The sequence below is a fragment of the Schistocerca piceifrons genome, chromosome 2 (genome assembly GCF_021461385.2).
Source record: "Schistocerca piceifrons isolate TAMUIC-IGC-003096 chromosome 2, iqSchPice1.1, whole genome shotgun sequence".
Classification (NCBI taxonomy): domain Eukaryota; kingdom Metazoa; phylum Arthropoda; class Insecta; order Orthoptera; family Acrididae; genus Schistocerca; species Schistocerca piceifrons.
The window spans coordinates 608,727,189-608,745,101 of NC_060139.1; the positions used below are offsets into that span (position 1 = coordinate 608,727,189).

The 17,913-nt window shown below is 43.3% G+C and overlaps 1 protein-coding gene across 1 annotated transcript in view; it reads right to left on the bottom strand.

Annotated features, from left to right (window-relative positions):
• The window catches only part of LOC124775656 (4-coumarate--CoA ligase-like 1), a 103,556-nt gene that overhangs the window by 60,649 nt on the left and 24,994 nt on the right, over positions 1 to 17,913 (bottom strand). The window contains exon 3 of the mRNA XM_047250484.1: positions 8,529 to 8,826. Within this exon, the coding sequence (XP_047106440.1) occupies positions 8,529 to 8,826 (298 nt within the window). The remainder of the gene's footprint in view (positions 1 to 8,528; positions 8,827 to 17,913) is intronic.

Consider the following 17,913-nt stretch of genomic DNA (forward strand, 5'->3'; position numbering starts at 1 on the left):
TCTATGGAGAAATCAAACTGATAGAACCCTGACGAGGGGTAGTAGGATTTTCCTACTATGAGTAACTGAAAGCTTTTTTTTCTGAGGGCCTGTAGCTCTACCGTGTGGTTTAACGATGATGGCATATGTACATCTACATCATTACTCTGCAATTCACAATTAAGTACTTGGCAGAGAGTTCATTGAACCACCTTGAAGCTCTTTCTCTACCCTTCCGCTCTCAAACAGCGAGCCCAAAAAACGAACACTCAAAGCCTTCTGTGCGAGCTCTGATTTCTCTCATTTTATTATGCTGATCATTCCTCCCTATGAACGTGGGCGGCAACAAAGTATTTTCACACTCCAAGGAGAAAGCTGGTGATTGAAACTCCAGGAAAAAGTCCTGTCGCAACGACAAACGCCCTTGTTTTAATGATTGACACCCCCATTCACGTATCATATCCATGGCAGTCTCTCCCCTATTTCGTGATAATGCAAATCGAGCTGCCCTTCTTTGAACTTTTTCGATGTTCTCTGTCGATCCTGTCTCATGCGGATCCCACGCCGCACGGCGGTACTCCAGAGGAGGATGTGCAAGCGTAGTGTAAGCAATGTCTTTAGAAGACCTGTTGTATTTTCTCAGTGTGCTGCCAAAAAGTCGTAGACCTTGTTCTGCTTTATCCGCAACATTATCCATGTGATCGCTCCGACTTAAGTTATTCGTAACTGTAATTCCTAAGTATTTAGCTGAATTTACAGCCCTCGGATTTGTGTGATTTATTGTGTAACTGAAAATTAGCAGATTCCTTTTGGTACACATGTGGATGATTTCGCACATTTTAGTATTTAGAGGCAAATGCTACTTTTCACACCATATAGACATCTTGTCTAAATCGTTTTGCAATTGGTTTTGATCGTCTGATGACTTCATATGACGGTAAATGCCAACATCATCTGCAAACAGTATAAGAGTGCTACTCAGATTGCCTCCTAAATAGTTCATGTACATCAGGAACAGCAGAACGCCTATAGCACTTCCTTGGGGAACACCAGATATTACTTCTCTTATAGTCGATGACTTCCCGACAGTTACTGGGAACTGCGACCTTCCTGGCAGGAAACCACGAGTCCAGTCGCACAGCTGAGACGATAGTCCATAGGCACGCGATTTGATTAGAAGTCACTTGTGAGATATGTTGTCAAAAGCCTTCTGGAAATCTAAAAATATGGAATCAATTTGACATCCCCCGTCAATAGCACTCATTACTTCGCGAGAATGAAAGGCTAGTTTTTCACAAGAAAGATATTTTCTGAATCAGTGTTCGCTGTTTGTCATAAATCGTTTGCTTATCGTCTTCTTCGAGATAATTCATAATGTTCGAATACGGTATATGTTCCAGAACCCTACAGCAAATCGACGTCAGCGATATGGGCCTGTAATTCAGTGGATTACTCCTGTTTCCTTTCTTGTGTAATGGTGTGACTTGCGCTACTTTCCGGTCTTTGGTATGGATCTTCCTACGAGTGAGTGGTTGTATATGATTGCTAAGTGTGGAGCTACATTATCAGCATACTCTGAAACGAGCCTGAGTGGTGTAGAATCTGGGCCAGAAGCCTTGACTTTCTTGTTTTAAACTGCTTTGATACACCGAGGATATCTACTTTTGTTTCTCTTGGCAGCAGTTTTTTGTTGTTGTTTTGTTTCGAATTCTTGAATAATTACTTCATATTGTTTGGTGAAGGAATTTTGGAAAGCCAAATTTAATAACTCTGCTTATGTGGTACTGTCATCAGTAACATCACCATTGCTATCGCGTAGATAAGGTATTGATTGCGTCTTTGCTCTTGTGTATGTTAAATATGACCAGAATCTCCTTGGATTTTGTGGACAGAGACAGTTTCGTTGCGGAAAGTATTAAACGCATCTCGCATTGTAGTTCGTGCTACATTTAGAGCTTTGTAAAAACGGCCAATCTGTAGGGTTTTGCATTCTATTAAATTTGCCATGTTTTTTTCGTTGCGTCTGCGACAGTGTTCTGACCTTTTTAGTGTACCATGGAGGACCAGTATCATCTTTTATCAATTTATCGGGTATATAGCAATAGCCGTCGATATTGATTCTTTGAATTTACACTACTGGCCATTAAAACTGCTACACCATGAAGATGACGTGCTACAGACGCGGAAATTTAACCAACAGGATATGCAAATGATTAGCTTTTCAGAGCATTCACACAAGGTGGGCGCCGGTGGCGACACCTACAACGTGCTGACATGAGGAAAGTTCCCAACCGATTTCTCATACACAAACAGCAGTTGATCGGCGTTGCCTGGTGGAACGTTGTTGTGATTCCTCGTGTAAGAAGGAGAAATGCGTACCATCACGTTTCCGACTTTGATAAAGGTCGGATTGTAGCCTATCGCGATTGCGGTTTATCGTATCGCGACATTGCTGCTCTAGTTGGTCGAGATCCAATGACTGTTAGCAGAATATGGAATCGGTGGGTTCAGGAGGATAATACGGAACGCCGTGCTGGATCCCAACAGCCTCGTATCACTAGCAGTCGAGATGACAGGCATCTTATCCACATGGCTGTAACGGATCGTGCAGCCACGTCTCGATCTTTGAGTCAACAGAGGGGGACATTTGCAAGACAACAACCATCTGCAATAACAGTTCGACGAAGTTTGCAGCAGGATGGACTATCAGTTCGGAAGCCATGGCTGCGGTTACCCTTGACGCTGCATCACAGACAGGAGCGCCTGCGATGGTGTACTCAACAACGAACCTGGGTGCACGAATGGCAAAACGTCATGGCTGCGGTTACCCTTGACGCTGCATCAGAGACAGGAGCGCCTGCGATGGTGTACTCAACGACGAACCTGGGTGCACCAATGGCAAAACGCCATTTTTTTGGATGAATCCAGGTTCTGTTTCCAGCATCATGATGGTCGCATCCGTGTTTAGCGACATCGCGGTGAACGCACATTGAACGCATTTATTCGTCATCGCCATACTGCCGTATCACCCGGCGTGATGGTATGGGGTGGCATTGGTTACACGTCTCTGTCACCTCTTGGTCATATTGACGGCACTTTGAACAGTGGACGTTACATTTCAGATGTGTTACGGCCCGTGGCTCTACCCTTCATTCGATCCCTGTGAAACCCTACATTTCAGCAGGATAATGCACGACCGCATGTTGCAGGTCCTGTATGGGCCTTTCTGGATACGGAAAATGTTCGACTTCTGCCCTGGTCAGCACATTCTCCAGATCTCTCACCAACTGAAAACGTCTGGTCAATGGTGACCCAGCAACTGGCTCGTCACAATACGCCAGTCACTGCTCTTGATGAACTGTGGTATCGTATTGAAACTGCATGGGCAGCTGTACCTGTGCAAGCCATTCAAGCTCTGTTTGACTCAATCCCCAGGCGTCTCAAGGCCGTTATTACGGCCAGAGGTGGTTGTTCTGGGTACTGATTTCTCAGGATCTATGCACCCGATTTGCGTGAAAATGTAATCACATGTCAGCTCTAGTTCTGAATACCCGTTTATCATCTGCATTTCTTCTTGGTGTAGCAGTTTTAATGGCCAGTAGTGTAAATCACGTATGGTCTACACTTACATATTCAGATTGGAAGGAGTGAAGACTGTCTCTTAGGATGGCCTCAAGCGTATTTTTATCAGCTTGTTTAAATAGATTTAAATATATTCCGGACATAAAAGTCTCCCATTCAGATCTCCAGGCCGCCTAACTCTACAGATAATGAGCTGCAATCAATGAGTGTAGTGGTGTAGTATGACAGCAACAAAAATGTCATTCTGTGAACCCTTCAATACGGACTAATGACGTGTAACATCCAAAATTAGCCGCTCCACGGCGTCCTATCATGGATGGGAAGTACAAAGGCGAGGAAAACTGAAATGGTTGAGATACCACAGAGCTGACGAGGCTGTTGACACCTATGGGCTTCTCCAACTTCACTGTCCTGACGCTGATGCCTTTGCGACTGGAAGCAGTTTCCGATGTAGTCGTTGTCACCACAGCATTTTCGCTCATGGTACACACACATAAGCAGATGTTCGTCTTTGAGAGCACTGAAGTGGGCTGTACTAGGTGAGTGAGTCACTGTAGGCTTGCGCCTGCAGACTCTGATCAGCCTACCTGCACGACTTCGTTGTTGGGTCTTGACCTGTGCCACGCCAGGGTGTTACATAGGCTACACATTCCTTGTAGCGCTCGAGTGTGGGATTCAGCATGCCTTCACCTCGCCGGAGAAGACAACGCACGTTGTAAATCCACGAGTAATAAACACGTTTCCAGACAGCGCTCTTCAACTGACGCTCTCAGCAGCTTCAACGCCCAGCCTCCTGCACCTGTAGCGCCACCACCTCACCTGGTCAGCCTCTACACCCACTGAAAATCCTGATCCGAGGGTTGACCGCTACAACTGGCATCGGAAATGACTGGCCACTTGCTGCAAATGGTGATCAAAAGCCGTCCTGACGCTTATGCATTTGCGACTGGAAGCAGTTTCCGATGTGGTCGTTGTCACCACAGCATTTTCGCTCATCTGGATTAGATTAGATTATATTAGATTAGTACTTGTTAAGAAATTCTTTTAATTTCCTTTTAAATGCTATATGGCTATCTGTCAGACTTTCGATTCTATTAGGTAAGTGACCAAAGACTTTTGTGGCAGCATAATTTACCCCCTTCTGAGCCAAAGTTAGATTTAACCTTGAATAGCGAAGATTATCCTTTCTCTTAGTGTTGTAGCCATGTACACTGCTATTAGTTTTGAATTCGTTAGGATTCTTAATAACAAATTTCATAAGTGAATATATATATATTGTGAGGCTACAGTGAAGAGCTCTAGCTCTTTAAATAAGTGTGTGCAGGAAGTTCTTGGATGAGCTTTAGCAATTATTCCGATTTCACGCTTTTGTGCAATGAACATTCTTTTACTCAATGATGAGTTACCCCAGAATACGATGCCATACGAAAGCAGAGAATGAAAATAGACGTGGTAAGCTAATTTACTCAGATGTATATCACCAAAATTTGCAATGACCCTAATAGTATAAGTAGCTGAACTCAAACGTTTCAGCAGATCCTCAGTGTGTTTTTTCCAGTTCAACCCCTCATCAATGCATACACCTAGAAATTTGAATATTCTACCTTAGCTACCGATTTCTGATCGAAGTCTTTATTTATTAATGGTGTCATTCCATTTTCTGTGTGGAACTGTATACACTGTGTTTTGTGAAAGTTGAATGAGAGCCCATTTGCAGAGAACCACTTAATGATTTTCAGAAAAACATCGTTTACAATTTCACGGGTTAATTCTTGTTTGTTGGGTGTGATAGCTGTACTTGTATCATCGGCAAAATGTACCAGCTTTGCATCTCCGTGAATATAGAATGGCAAGTCATTGACATATATTAAGAACAGCAGAGGACCCAAGACCGAACCTTGCAGCACCCCATTCTTGATTGTTCCCCAGTTTGAGAAATAACCAGTTTTTTTTTTGTGCATATTATGTGAACTGCTTATTTCAACTTTCTGCACTCTTCCAGTTAGGTATGAATTAAACCATTTGAGCGCTGTCCCTTTCATACCACAGTACTTGAGCTTATCTAGAAGTATTCCATGATTTACACAATCAAAAGCCTTTGATATATCACAAAAAATCCCAACGGGTGACTTCCGGTTACTCAGAGCATTTAATATTTCATTAGTGAAAGTATATATATCATTTTCCGTTGAAAAACCCTTCTGGTAACCAAACTGACATTTTGTTAAAACTTTATTTTTACAAAGGTGTGAAGCTACTCTACAATACATTACTTTTTCAAGAATTTTGGATAAGGAAGTCAGAAGACAGATTGGGCGGTAGTTGTTGACATCAGACATATCCCCTTTTTTATGCAGTCACTGCTTCACACACTACAGGGCGTTGAGTGAGAAGCATTTTGTGTACCTTGAAATTGGCCGTTTTCATTGACCTCGTTGGATCATAGGGACGTTCATTTTATTCTCGGGGTAATGATGTGACCTCCTAACCTTTCTGGAATCAAGGGCAGTTGTCACGAATTGCCTTTGGCACGAGTCAGGTGTACATTTCATAGCCCTTCTGGGTACATGTTGCTGTACCCGAAGGCTATGCCAGCCATATGTTTCACTTGTCGACGTAGGGGTCGGCCAAACGTTGCTAGTGTGGCGTTTTAAACCCAGCGTGTGTCTCCTGCACTGTCCAAATTGTCCTTCCTACATACATTTTTTCGCACTGGTAAGAAATGCGATAGACTCCCAGTTTCCGGAGTCCTAGGACATCCTTGACTGATCCTAATAAGGTTTTCGTCTTGGCTGGCAGGCGGGAGGCACATCTGACATTCTGGTTCCGGAGTATTCCTCCGATTTTGATGTGTTCCCAAGTATGGAATGATCGCCATCGCAATCGCTTTTATCTTCGCCTTCAGCTTGCTTTGGTCTTGCTTCTTGGATTTTAAGGTACGCCGTATTGGGCGGGTGCTGTAACCGTTACAGAATACGGCCTGTACGTGTTGCAGTTCATCTACTAGACAGTCGTGGTCTGGGATTTTAGGTGCTCTGCGCGCTTGTGTGCTTAGGACACCTCGTTGTGAAGGGGCATGGCAGTCTGAGGCGCTAGTGTGGCATCTGGACACTGCTGGACGAGTACATCCAGGTTCGGAAGTTGATGGTTTTCTTCTTTCTCCTTCGTAAATTTGATGTTCTGGTGGAGCGAATTTAAGTGTTGCAGAAAGTCTTGTAGGTGATGTTCATGTAGACAGATGATGAATGTATACATATAGAAAAAAAAGACGGCTTGCAGAATATCGACTTCAGGGCTTCTTCTTTACAGCCTCCAAAAATATATTAGCCAGCACAGGACATAGTTTGCAGTCCATCGCTACTCAGTCTGTCTATTAGTAATACACTACTGGCCAATAAAATTGCTACACCAAGAAGAAATGCAGATGATAAACGGGTATTCATTGGACAAATATATTATACTAGAACTGACATGTGATTACATTTTCACGCAATCTGGATGCATAGATCCTGAGAAATCAGTACCCAGAACAACCACGTCTGGCCGTAATAACGGCTTTGATTCGCCTGGGCATTGAGTCAAACAGAGCTTTGATGGCGTGTACAGGTACAGCTGCCCACACAGCTTCAACACGATACCACAGTTCATCAAGAGTAGTGACTGGCGTATTGTAACGAACCAGTTGCTCAGCCACAATTGACCAGACGTTTTCAATTGGTGAGAGATCTGGAGAAAGTGCTGGCCAGGGCAGCAGTCGAACATTTTCTGTATCCAGAAAGGCCCATACAGGACCTGCAACATGCGGTCGTGCATTATCCTCCTCCGACAGTGTGCGGTGTGATCACAGACAGAGTATTAGTTAGTGCCTGCGAGCGAACATTGAGTGGCATCGCGGTGGACTGATTATCTGACCAGCGTACCACGCCAATAGTTAGACTAGGGGCAGATAGGAGTCCTTGACTTCGTCAAGGCGTAGTGAGAGTTCGATTGGCGAAGGTCAATCCAGATAGAAAGAGATAGTTTTGTTATTTTTCAGCAGCGAACGATGCAGGCAGCAGTCATCGCAGCTCACGGTATTATGCGCTACAGCATACGCGAGCCCCACCTTTCCTCCATTAGAAATAACATGCTTCATGCACGTCACTCCATTACAGTCTCGCGCGAGAGCCTTGACCGTACTTAGAAAAATTCAATCGGATAATTATTCAAGTTGAGTAGGCACGGCTCTCAGCCATTCTGCCGAGTAAATAACGTTCTTAAAGAAAAGAGATAAAAGAGCTTTCCCACACTTTGTATATAAATTTCATTAACAGGATTCCTATCCGTCAGAGGTAACCTCCTATTCCGAAAAGACCCCGGAAATTTGTGTATCATTTTATACATAAAAGTTTCACTTGATTTTTTTCAGATTTTGCAATAAATAATATTTTCCGTTCGTTTAATGTTTTTCTCACACTAACTAGCAATACTCCAGTACCCAAGTATCCCACTAGTTACGTAAGAAAATAGAATATTTTTGTATCTATTCCTTACAGCAGACGGCTCCAGAAGATATTTATTGCTGAAAGTTTTCAGGCAATTTTGGTACCTTAGGAGCGTCTGCCTGACTTCTGTAGTAGTATGGGGTGGAAACTGCTGCTTGCAGGAGCCAAAGTGTACTTGTCAGATCAATCTGTTGTGCAACTCGTCAATATAACAACCACATACTGACAACATTTTGATTAGCAAAGATAGTATGAAGAAGTTGCCCGCAATGAAGAGACTGACATTGAAGGAAGCATTGGAGGAAAGAGAGGGAGGGAAGTAGAAGACTTAGTGGAATGCTGTATGATATACAAAATAGACGAAGTTAGGAGCACATGAACGAAGAGACACTTGACAGAGAAAAGTGTAGAGCATCTATTCGATACCTATTTTAAGACAGATTTATCAAAGAAGACGGATACGTGGAGAGAGAATGAACGCACCCGAAGGCGACAGTCAAGGTGAGCAGCCCCCGGTGTGAGAGCATGATGCCCTTGGGCGGCCCCGTGGTGCCGGAGGAGCAGAGGATGGCGGCGCACGAGTCCAGCCAGCCGGCCGCGTCTGGCGGGGACAGCGCCTGCAGCGCCCGCTCCGGGTCTGCGTCTCGCTGCAGCCAGCTGTCCACCTCGGACAGCGGCAGCGCGGCGCACCCAGCCGCCTCCCCGACTGCCGACAGCGCCGGCTCCTGGCTCACCAACAGCTTAGGCTTCAGGGTCTGCTGCACCACCACCTTTAATTCCTCTGCAACAATGCCATTGTATTCCACTTATGGGCACACTTGTTCGATTTTTCATTTATTAGACAGTGTGCGTTGTTTTGCTGACTTATGCAACTAATATGTTTCGATTCAATTCAGTTTATTTATTTTACTTTAGCAGGTGTTTCCTCTTATGAGTAGATGCCTGTTCTCAGATGCCATAAATTTCTATCCCGCCAACCTTCTTCCGATGGACATCTCATTTCCACAGCTTTGGCTACAGTTCCTCTCCATGTTGTCCACGGCCTCTCTCGGCATCTTCTCTCTGGCGGACACCAATTGAGCTAACACTGCGACCATCGTTGTTCCTCCCCATAACATATCACATGGGAACCCTTGAGGGTGAGGTCGCAAGTTCAATCTTTAGTAAGGCTCATTTGAAACTCTGCTGTTAACATTTATGACAGCAAAAATATTAACTGCTAATGGCTCATCACATCAATCAGGAGGACAACAGAAAATGAGTGTCAGGGAAGTGCAGAGCTCAACCTTCTTTGGGATGTACGTATTACACTTAACAGAATGGACATCGTCAACATTCAAGAAATGTTCAAAACAAACCATTAACAGGCGCCATCAACATCGAATGAAAAATGGAGCGCCACAGTGATCACATACGTCGGCACAATCAAGATCGAAGGCGAACCCCTTCCGAGTTACAAACCGTGCAGTGTGATGAGAACCGATGCAATGTGATGGCATGCAACCCAATGCCAAACAGTCTCTAGTGCAGATGTTCGTGAAACTGGCTAACCTTTACGTCGTAGCTGCAGATAGTGCGATAATATGTTTTATAGACACGGAAAAAACAAACATTCAGAGGCTAACTTTGTCCAGTGGTTGCTGGTGGTATGAATTGCAATGTCAAACACTTTTCAGGAGAGATAGTTTGCTCTAAACACAGACCAGGAATCAAGCAAAACAAGTTATTTTTACCACAAATTAGCCACAAGCAGTGCTCATACCATACCTGCAGATCTCTTACACCCATTTCCCCACTGTTGCTTCCTGTGACGTAAATATTCCCTACTTCCATTGCAAGATCATTCACACGACAAAGAAACATCGGGAGGAGAGCACCTCCAACTTCTAGCAGCACAGTAAATAACTTTCCAGCCGATTTACCATCCAGATTGTCAGTAGGCATGTATACGAATACGTTAAGGCATTGATGAAAGCTGATCTTGATACGACTTTCTTGGTACCTCATATTTCCAGGTCTTCTTGAATATGTATTTCCTCTTAAAATCCCGATTGGTCTGAGTTGAAAACAAATTCCTTACTGAACGATGGGATAAGTTTGTTTATTTCATTTAAAAATGTTCGGGCCAATGCCGCAGTTTGCTGTGCATCGTCAAGTTGACACTTTGTTTGAAATTTCGTCGTCTTACGTCTTCGAATTCCGTAGCATTGTTTGAAATTATGCAACCATCCACTTCTTCCCTTTAAATCACTATAATCTATGTCATGCGCACTTTGATGTGCATAGCACAGTAGCTCACTATCATGCAAATCCTGCAAATAGCATCCAGCATCCTTGAAATCTATGCAAGCACCATGTTCTGTAACAATAGCGCCTTGTCCTCCCTAAGTATGTGTAGCTTTTGTTATGCGCTACACGATCATATTGCTGAGGACTTATTCGAAATCGCTTCAAAATTGTTTTTTTATTATACTGCGGCTGATCTTCCGAGCACATAATTATGTTCAGTATCCGTTCCTTTGACAACGATTGTCCGTTACTTAGTTTCACTGGAAAGAGATTTGTCGCTCGCTGTCCGACAAGCACTTATCGTCACCATTGTACCCATCATATACATTGTCCGCACAGTCGATCCTATACTACACTACGCATTCAACTGCCTCATCTTGCAGAAACGCTACTATCTCATCTGTCACTCCTCTCTCACACTGCGAAATTCCTTGGGTTCCTATCTGACGAAATGTCAACTATGGCTAGTGTTGTTGTAGATATAGTACAACGATTGCTTTGTTTATCGTTGCCATTGCTCTCCTTTGTATGAGCACCACCAGCACTACAGCACTGTCGTGAGTTACTCGTTGGCTAAGCAGTTCAGCTACACTCCGCAGCCTCATGCCGTGTTCACCATGGGGTATCTCCAGTCCTGCCGCTTGTTGCCATTATCAGCCAATATTGCAGCTTCGTAGTATCATTGGCCTTGCACTCAAGGGGTTCCTTGTCAGTTATCGAGCATCGGTCCTATCTGTGACTGGTTGCATGGCATCCACCTCCATTCTTATATATTTATTCCTTATTCGATCGAAGTGGGTTGCTTTCTGCTCCGTAGTAACACATTCATTTTTGCAGCATTAATTCTTCCCTCTTTGTCTCTCGTTCAATGTCAGACACACTGAGCCGTATATCAGAATGCTTTCAACCACAGCGCAGAGCCCCACTTTCTTTGTTCGTACGGAAATGTGCCGGCTACAAAACAGATCATTTAATGAGCTAGTAGGCACCTTCGCTCGACTTATGCTACGGCTTATGTCGTCGTCACACACTACAGTCTTATCGATTAGTGGACCGAGATATTGGAATATTTCCACATTTCTTACCGTATCAAACTCAAAATCCAAATCCTCATCTTTTCCTCTTTCAACAACAAGATATTCTGTTTTATCCATGTTGACTGTTAGTCAAATATCGATTAACTTTCTCATTTGACACATGGCATCACTTTTCTTCAGAGCCATAAGTAACTGATCGTCGGCAGACAGTAATGAATGTAAACTTTGATGCTGTACTGTCACACCTCAACTTTTGTACTTTATCTGTTTTCATAAATTTTGGATCTGTGGTCTGCAAACTGTTACATAGGTCTTAAATGCCCAGTAATCATAACGTGCAATACTTTATGTTGCGTACATAGTGGTAAGGAATGGTAATAGAAACTGTTGTTAATACAGAGGGTGTTGGGGGTATAAGTGCAGAGCAATATTACGTAAGTATTTACTTCATGTACAGATCCATAATTATAGCTATTAGGAATAGTATGGTTAGTACCTCCAAGCACACATCGTACAAGCAAGCCCATGATGTTTATTTTCCCCTGTCCATCAGGAAAAGTATTGAAGCGTAGTCACCTAGCTGCAATACGGATAGTCCATACTGACAGTTCACACTTCATGGCGCTGCTACGATCACTCAGAAATCATCAAGTACAAAATATGTGATGTGTTTGTGGGAAGACTGATAGAAGCAGAAAAAACGCAATTAACACATTGAAGTGAGTACCAATTATCACAACATCTGTACATGAGCCCCTATCACCCTGTGCAGTGAAGGACCGCTATGGAATGTTTAAAATATAATCAAATAAAACCAATTGAAATAGAAGGAATGCAGTTAAAGTCATAAGGGACTAACTTTCAGCTTGATTGATAACAGTTATCGGTGAAATTTAAAGCTGCCTGTTATATTCGTCGACATCGATTTTTCATGTTTTATGCGTCTGCTAACTCGCAAGCAGTTTTGCTACGACAGTCTGTGCCCACTAATCGATATCGTTGCTGTAGTCAATCCTGGATCAGCCGTGATGGTTTGCCTTAATGCCTTTCTTCAGATGAGCGGTTGGTCGGCCAATAGGAATTCGAGGAGACCAGTGCTGGTAGTACGGTCTGTCCTGTTCTGTGGTCGTATAGTATGTTGCTTGTAAGGAGGAACCGCGCCTCCTCACAGATATATCTAGTGAGAAAGAGATTGGTTGGTGATTACAACCAGGGTTTGTATGTGAAAATATATATCAAGAATTGCGACCTGCATTTCCCTGTGTACAAATGAAGAGATGTGAGGTTGTTTGGTGTGCCGTATTGATGCAAGCTATTCACGTCTGTACTGAGTCATTGTGAATGATATTGTGGGACAACCAGTTTCGATTAGTATTGGCCAGAATTTGTCTTATGAATGCTAGGCAATTGTTTCCTCAGTGAACTGTGTAAAGCTGTTCTTGATTCATTTAATGATTACTTGCATTTTCATTGGTTTCACGAATCTTTCCTGAGCGAAGTTGTTTCAAGCTATGATACAGATCCCACGTGGTTCATGTAACTTTAACTACGACCTTCATCTAAATGAATTTATCTTTGGGTTGCAATAATCAATCGTGTTAACAAATCTTCCTATATTCATTCACACAGGTTCCCATCATTAAAATGAAAGTAAATAATTATACAGCGTTTCTTTTCACAAAGTCACCTGGTCATGGACTTAAATATTTTTCAGCAGTGACTATCCAACTGAGATCATTTGCCTTCAGTAAGAGAATCTAGTGAGAATTGTTTTCCACATGTTGCACTTATTTAGTCAGCATAAGAGTGGTAGCACTATTTTTCGTACGATTCTTACAGGTGACAGAATGAAATTTTCTGCGAGGTCTACAGAGCAGTAGATGCTGTGTCCTATTCCACACAGTTTTCTTCTATACTCCTTAAAAGATTTAGGGGAACATGTGTGTCAACGTCCTGTAAATTAAACCTGTTGGGATCCAGGCGGTAGCTGGGCTATTATTGAATAGCTTCGGACCTTCGGCTTCAATGCATGCCACAACTAAAGTAATTGGCCATCTATCGGCTGTGTTACGCGTTACAGTATGACGTGACCGCTGAGAAGGAAGTGAGTACTGGAGTCCCAGTGTTCTCTAATGAGGTACACAGCTGGCCGTTGTTATTTGTGGCTAATGTTTTCAACCAAGCACGTGAAATACGACATCTAAATGCAGTGAAAGTTTCATTGTCAACCTGTTTGATCCAAAAAAGATGGACTTTCCGTCGTGTTGCAGCAAATGCCAGTATCACTCACTCTGTCATCCACAGGTTGTGGAAACACAACAGGGACACACGTCAGTACACAGTGCGAGCTGGACAAGAGCAATGACACATTACGGCCCCACATGAACACCGATATCTGTCAATCTCTGCGTTCAGCCGTCTTACGGCTATCGTCAGAGCACTGCCAGACGATCACAGAAGGGCACTGGAGTCGCTGTGTCCGATCAGATTGTAAGGAACAGGTTACGAGAAGCGACCCTATGGCCCAGACGTCCCGTTCGATTACTTGACACTAGAAGATCTCGCAGCTCGCCTTCACCTCTGCTGTTCCAATGTCTACTGGCAACTTCGTCACTGGCGAAACGTATTATCCATACAGCAGCCAGATTTTCTATGGGGCAAGGTGATGGCCGTGTTAGTCTGTGGAGAGGCCATGGTCAGCGGTACCTGCAGAATGCTGTCCAGGAAAGCGCAGATTCCACCAAGGTTCAGTGATGGTATGAGGGGGCATCAATGTGGACAGCCGTACAGATGTCGTTGATGGTCGCCTCACCCCAGACAGTACGCCGAACATATCCTGTTTGACCATCTGGTGGCTGCTGCATACGGTGGTCGTCCTGAACTCGTTCTCATGCACGATTTTGCCAGAGCCCATGTGGTGGGCGTATTTCGACATTGAAATAACGGAAAGGACAGCGGTGGTTCCGGCCTAAACCCCATTGCGTATATGTGGGACGTGTCTGACAGACGTGTTCGTGTTCATCCTGTTCCACCAAAGACTCTCCAAGAACTCTCAAAGGCTCTCATCGAAGAATAGGAGCGGATGCCACAGGGTGACCTCCACAGACATACAGAGCATGTGACGTACGTATAGGTGGTGTTAAACGCTCACAGAGTGTACACACTTTAGTGAAGCTCTCAAATTATAAAGAAAAGCATCCAGGATGACGCGATGAGTGACTGTTTCCACTTTGCTTTCGACACCTGTCGGAGATTTAAGTTATTGTTATGTAAATGAACGAGGGTGTAATGTTTTGTTGTGTGCTTATTTTGTGAAGCGAAAAGGTATAATTTGGTAACACACCCACTCCTCAGTTATTACTAAATGGATTATGGTAGACACACAAAGTGAAGTTCCCATAATTCTTTCGAGAGGTGTATTATTAAACATTTTAAATTATTTTGTAGACAAGTGTTTAAATTACAATTACGACCCAAGCATCCTTACTGTACATAATTACTTGTAATATGGAGGTTTTTAAACATTTCAGAGTACAAATAATAGCTCTTTTGGTAAGAAAACTTGATCATTAATGTGGATTTAGGCATTCTTTGCTCCGTATTTAACAGGTTCTCTGAGTTCTTCCTGTGATAACTTATTCATGAAATAAAGTCAGATAGCGTTACAATTGCACTTGCATAGATCAATATTCATCGACACAAGGGGCATTAAACTCAGGGCCATTTCCTGCATGTATTTCTATATGCACTCAGATTTTCGGTAAAACCTGCTGTTATGCCTATAACTCTAAGGTTCGGCCAACCTCACGCGGCTCCTAAAATATTGTGACACAAACAAGTCCACTGATTGTTTAAAGGGTTAGGTTTTACAATTCAGAATGGTTATGGAGACGAAACAATACACTGAGGTGGCAAAAGTCATGGACTAGCGAAATGCACATGTGGAGAAGGTGGTCGTATTGCACTCAAGTTATAAAAGGGCTGTGCAATGACGGACCTGTCATTTGTACTTAAGTGATTCACGTGAAAGAGTTTCCGAAGTAATTATGCACCCAAGGCAGGAATTTGCAGACCGTAAACGTGGAATCGTAGTTGGAGCTAGATGGGTCATTCCATCTCGAAAATCGTTATTCCGAAATCCAAAGTGTCAACAGTGTGCCGACAATATCAGATTTCAGGCATTATCTCTCATCACGAACGACACAGTGGCCGACGGCCTTCACTTCACGACCGAGAGCAGCAGCGTTTTCGTAGTGTGTTGTCGGTGCTAACAGGCAAACACCACTGCGTGAAATAACCGCAGGTATCAACACGAGACGTACGGAAACGTATCCGTTAGGACAGTGCGGCGAAATCTGGCTTTAATAGGCTGTGGCAGCAGACGACCAACGCAAGTGCCTTTGCTTAAAGCACGGCATCGCCCCCCTCCCCCCTATCCTGGTCTCCTGACAATATCGGTAAGACCCTAGACGACTGGAAAACCTTGGTCTGGTCACATCAGTCCTGATTTCAGTCGGTAATAGTTGATGTTAAGGTTCGAATGTACCGCAGACCCCATGAAGCCATGAACCCAGGTTGTCAACAAGGCACCGTGCAAGCTGGTAATGGCTGCATAAAGGTGTGGGCTGTTTTTAAGTGGAATAGACTGGGTCCTCTGATCTAATTGAGCCCATAATTGACTGGAAATGGTTATATTAGGCTACTTGGAGATCAATTGCAGCCATTTGCGTTGGAATTTTTATGTTGTGATTCAAAAAGAGACGGATAGAGCTGCAACTAAAACAGATGTTTATTTGGTCGGTGACCAGTTTCGCACAACGCCCATACTCGAACCAACCAATGTTTGCTAGGTAAATAACGGATTGGACGGCCATTTTACTTGCCGAACATTGGTTAGTTTGAGAGTGGGCGTAGCCCGAAACCGGTCACCAACTAAATAAACTTTCATTTTAGTTGCAACTCTGGCTGTTTCTAAGAAATGAATTGCTGTTCCCCTATACTCAGCATGCTGAAGTTGCGGGATTTTTATGGATGACAGTGCGCCATGTCATCGGGCCACAGTTGTTAGAGATTGGTTTGGAGATTATTCTGGTCAGATCGAGCGAATGGTTTGGCCAACCAGATCGTCCGAGATGAACCCCATCGAACATTTATGGGACGTAATAGAGAGATCAGGTCGTACACCAGATTCTGCACCGGTAACAGCTTCTCAATTAATGGCGGCTGTAGAGGCAGCGTGGCTCCATATTTCTGCAGGGGACTTCCAACGACTTGTTCAGTCCCTACCACGTCGAATTGCTGCTCTACGCCAGTCAAAAGAATGTTCGACGCGATATTAGGAGGTACCCTACGACTTTCCTGAGCTTAGTAATGAACAATGCAGCGTAAAAGGTTGGTAAAATCCTAACAGTAACAGTAATTGCGACAAACTAATACCATCCAAGAAATTGTTTGGGTTGTGGGCCATGACCAATTAGTATTTGAACCACGCCTCGAGTAGGGCCAGTGTTGCGAGTACTGAGCTTGTTACTAAAGCTTGGGGATATGTTGCATACGCCCTCTGCAATGTTTCAAGTGTCCCAGTCCCATTGCCATTCATCTAATCTTCAGGCTAGTAGGCATCCTTTATAGATATGTGATCTCGTTTAGTCAATCATGTTGTTCAAGCAGCAACAAACGCTGCCCTGTAACGTACAAAGATATCCAACGGAAATAGCCCGAAAATTACAAATAAAACCTCGGCAGGTGTGCTGCGAAGGCACCTGTGGGTTTCTGTTTACTACTTCCCTGCATTCGTTGCAGTTATATTGTATAGCTCTCCATTCCAAGGTCTAATTGGGGTATCGTGAAAGAAAGCTGCTAGAAGAGTGACCATCGGAAGGAAGTAAGATTATTATATACACTTATTTTCAGTTTGTCGATCACTGTTTTGCTATCTCCCAGTTATGGGTTTCAGGCATTGTCGTACATGTGTGAGGCAGAGTATTGTACATGGACGATAGTGTACCAAGGAACACATGATGTTTCTTGGTCGACGTGTTGAATCTAGGGACCGAGTTTTGATTCAAATGAAGCAATAAGTGTTAGGCTGCCATAAGCAGATTCAGACATTTTCTACTTTTTAGGGGGCGAGAGGGGAAGACAACGACACGAGGTCGTGCTTTGTGCAGCATTTGTAAATATTTTGAGTATTACACGTTTAAGTGCTGTATAATACATTAAAGCTATTTAGAACGTAATATTAATTCTTCAGTTGCGGAATTTTCTACATATTTTCAAACTAATTGCATACCGTGTTAACGATTCACAATTTTTTTACTTTGCAACGGAGTAATATCTAATATTTGCAAATGATCTGAGTTTCTTTAACCTCTTAACAGTTTTATATGCCTTGTAAATGAAAAATGTGTTGGTTTCCTAACACTTCAGTTTCAAAATGTATTTAACTTTTAACTAGTTTCTGATAATACTTTTACTTAATTTGACGACCCTTATTCATTGTTAGTGTGTATTGAATAAGGTAACAGAAAGACAATTAAATA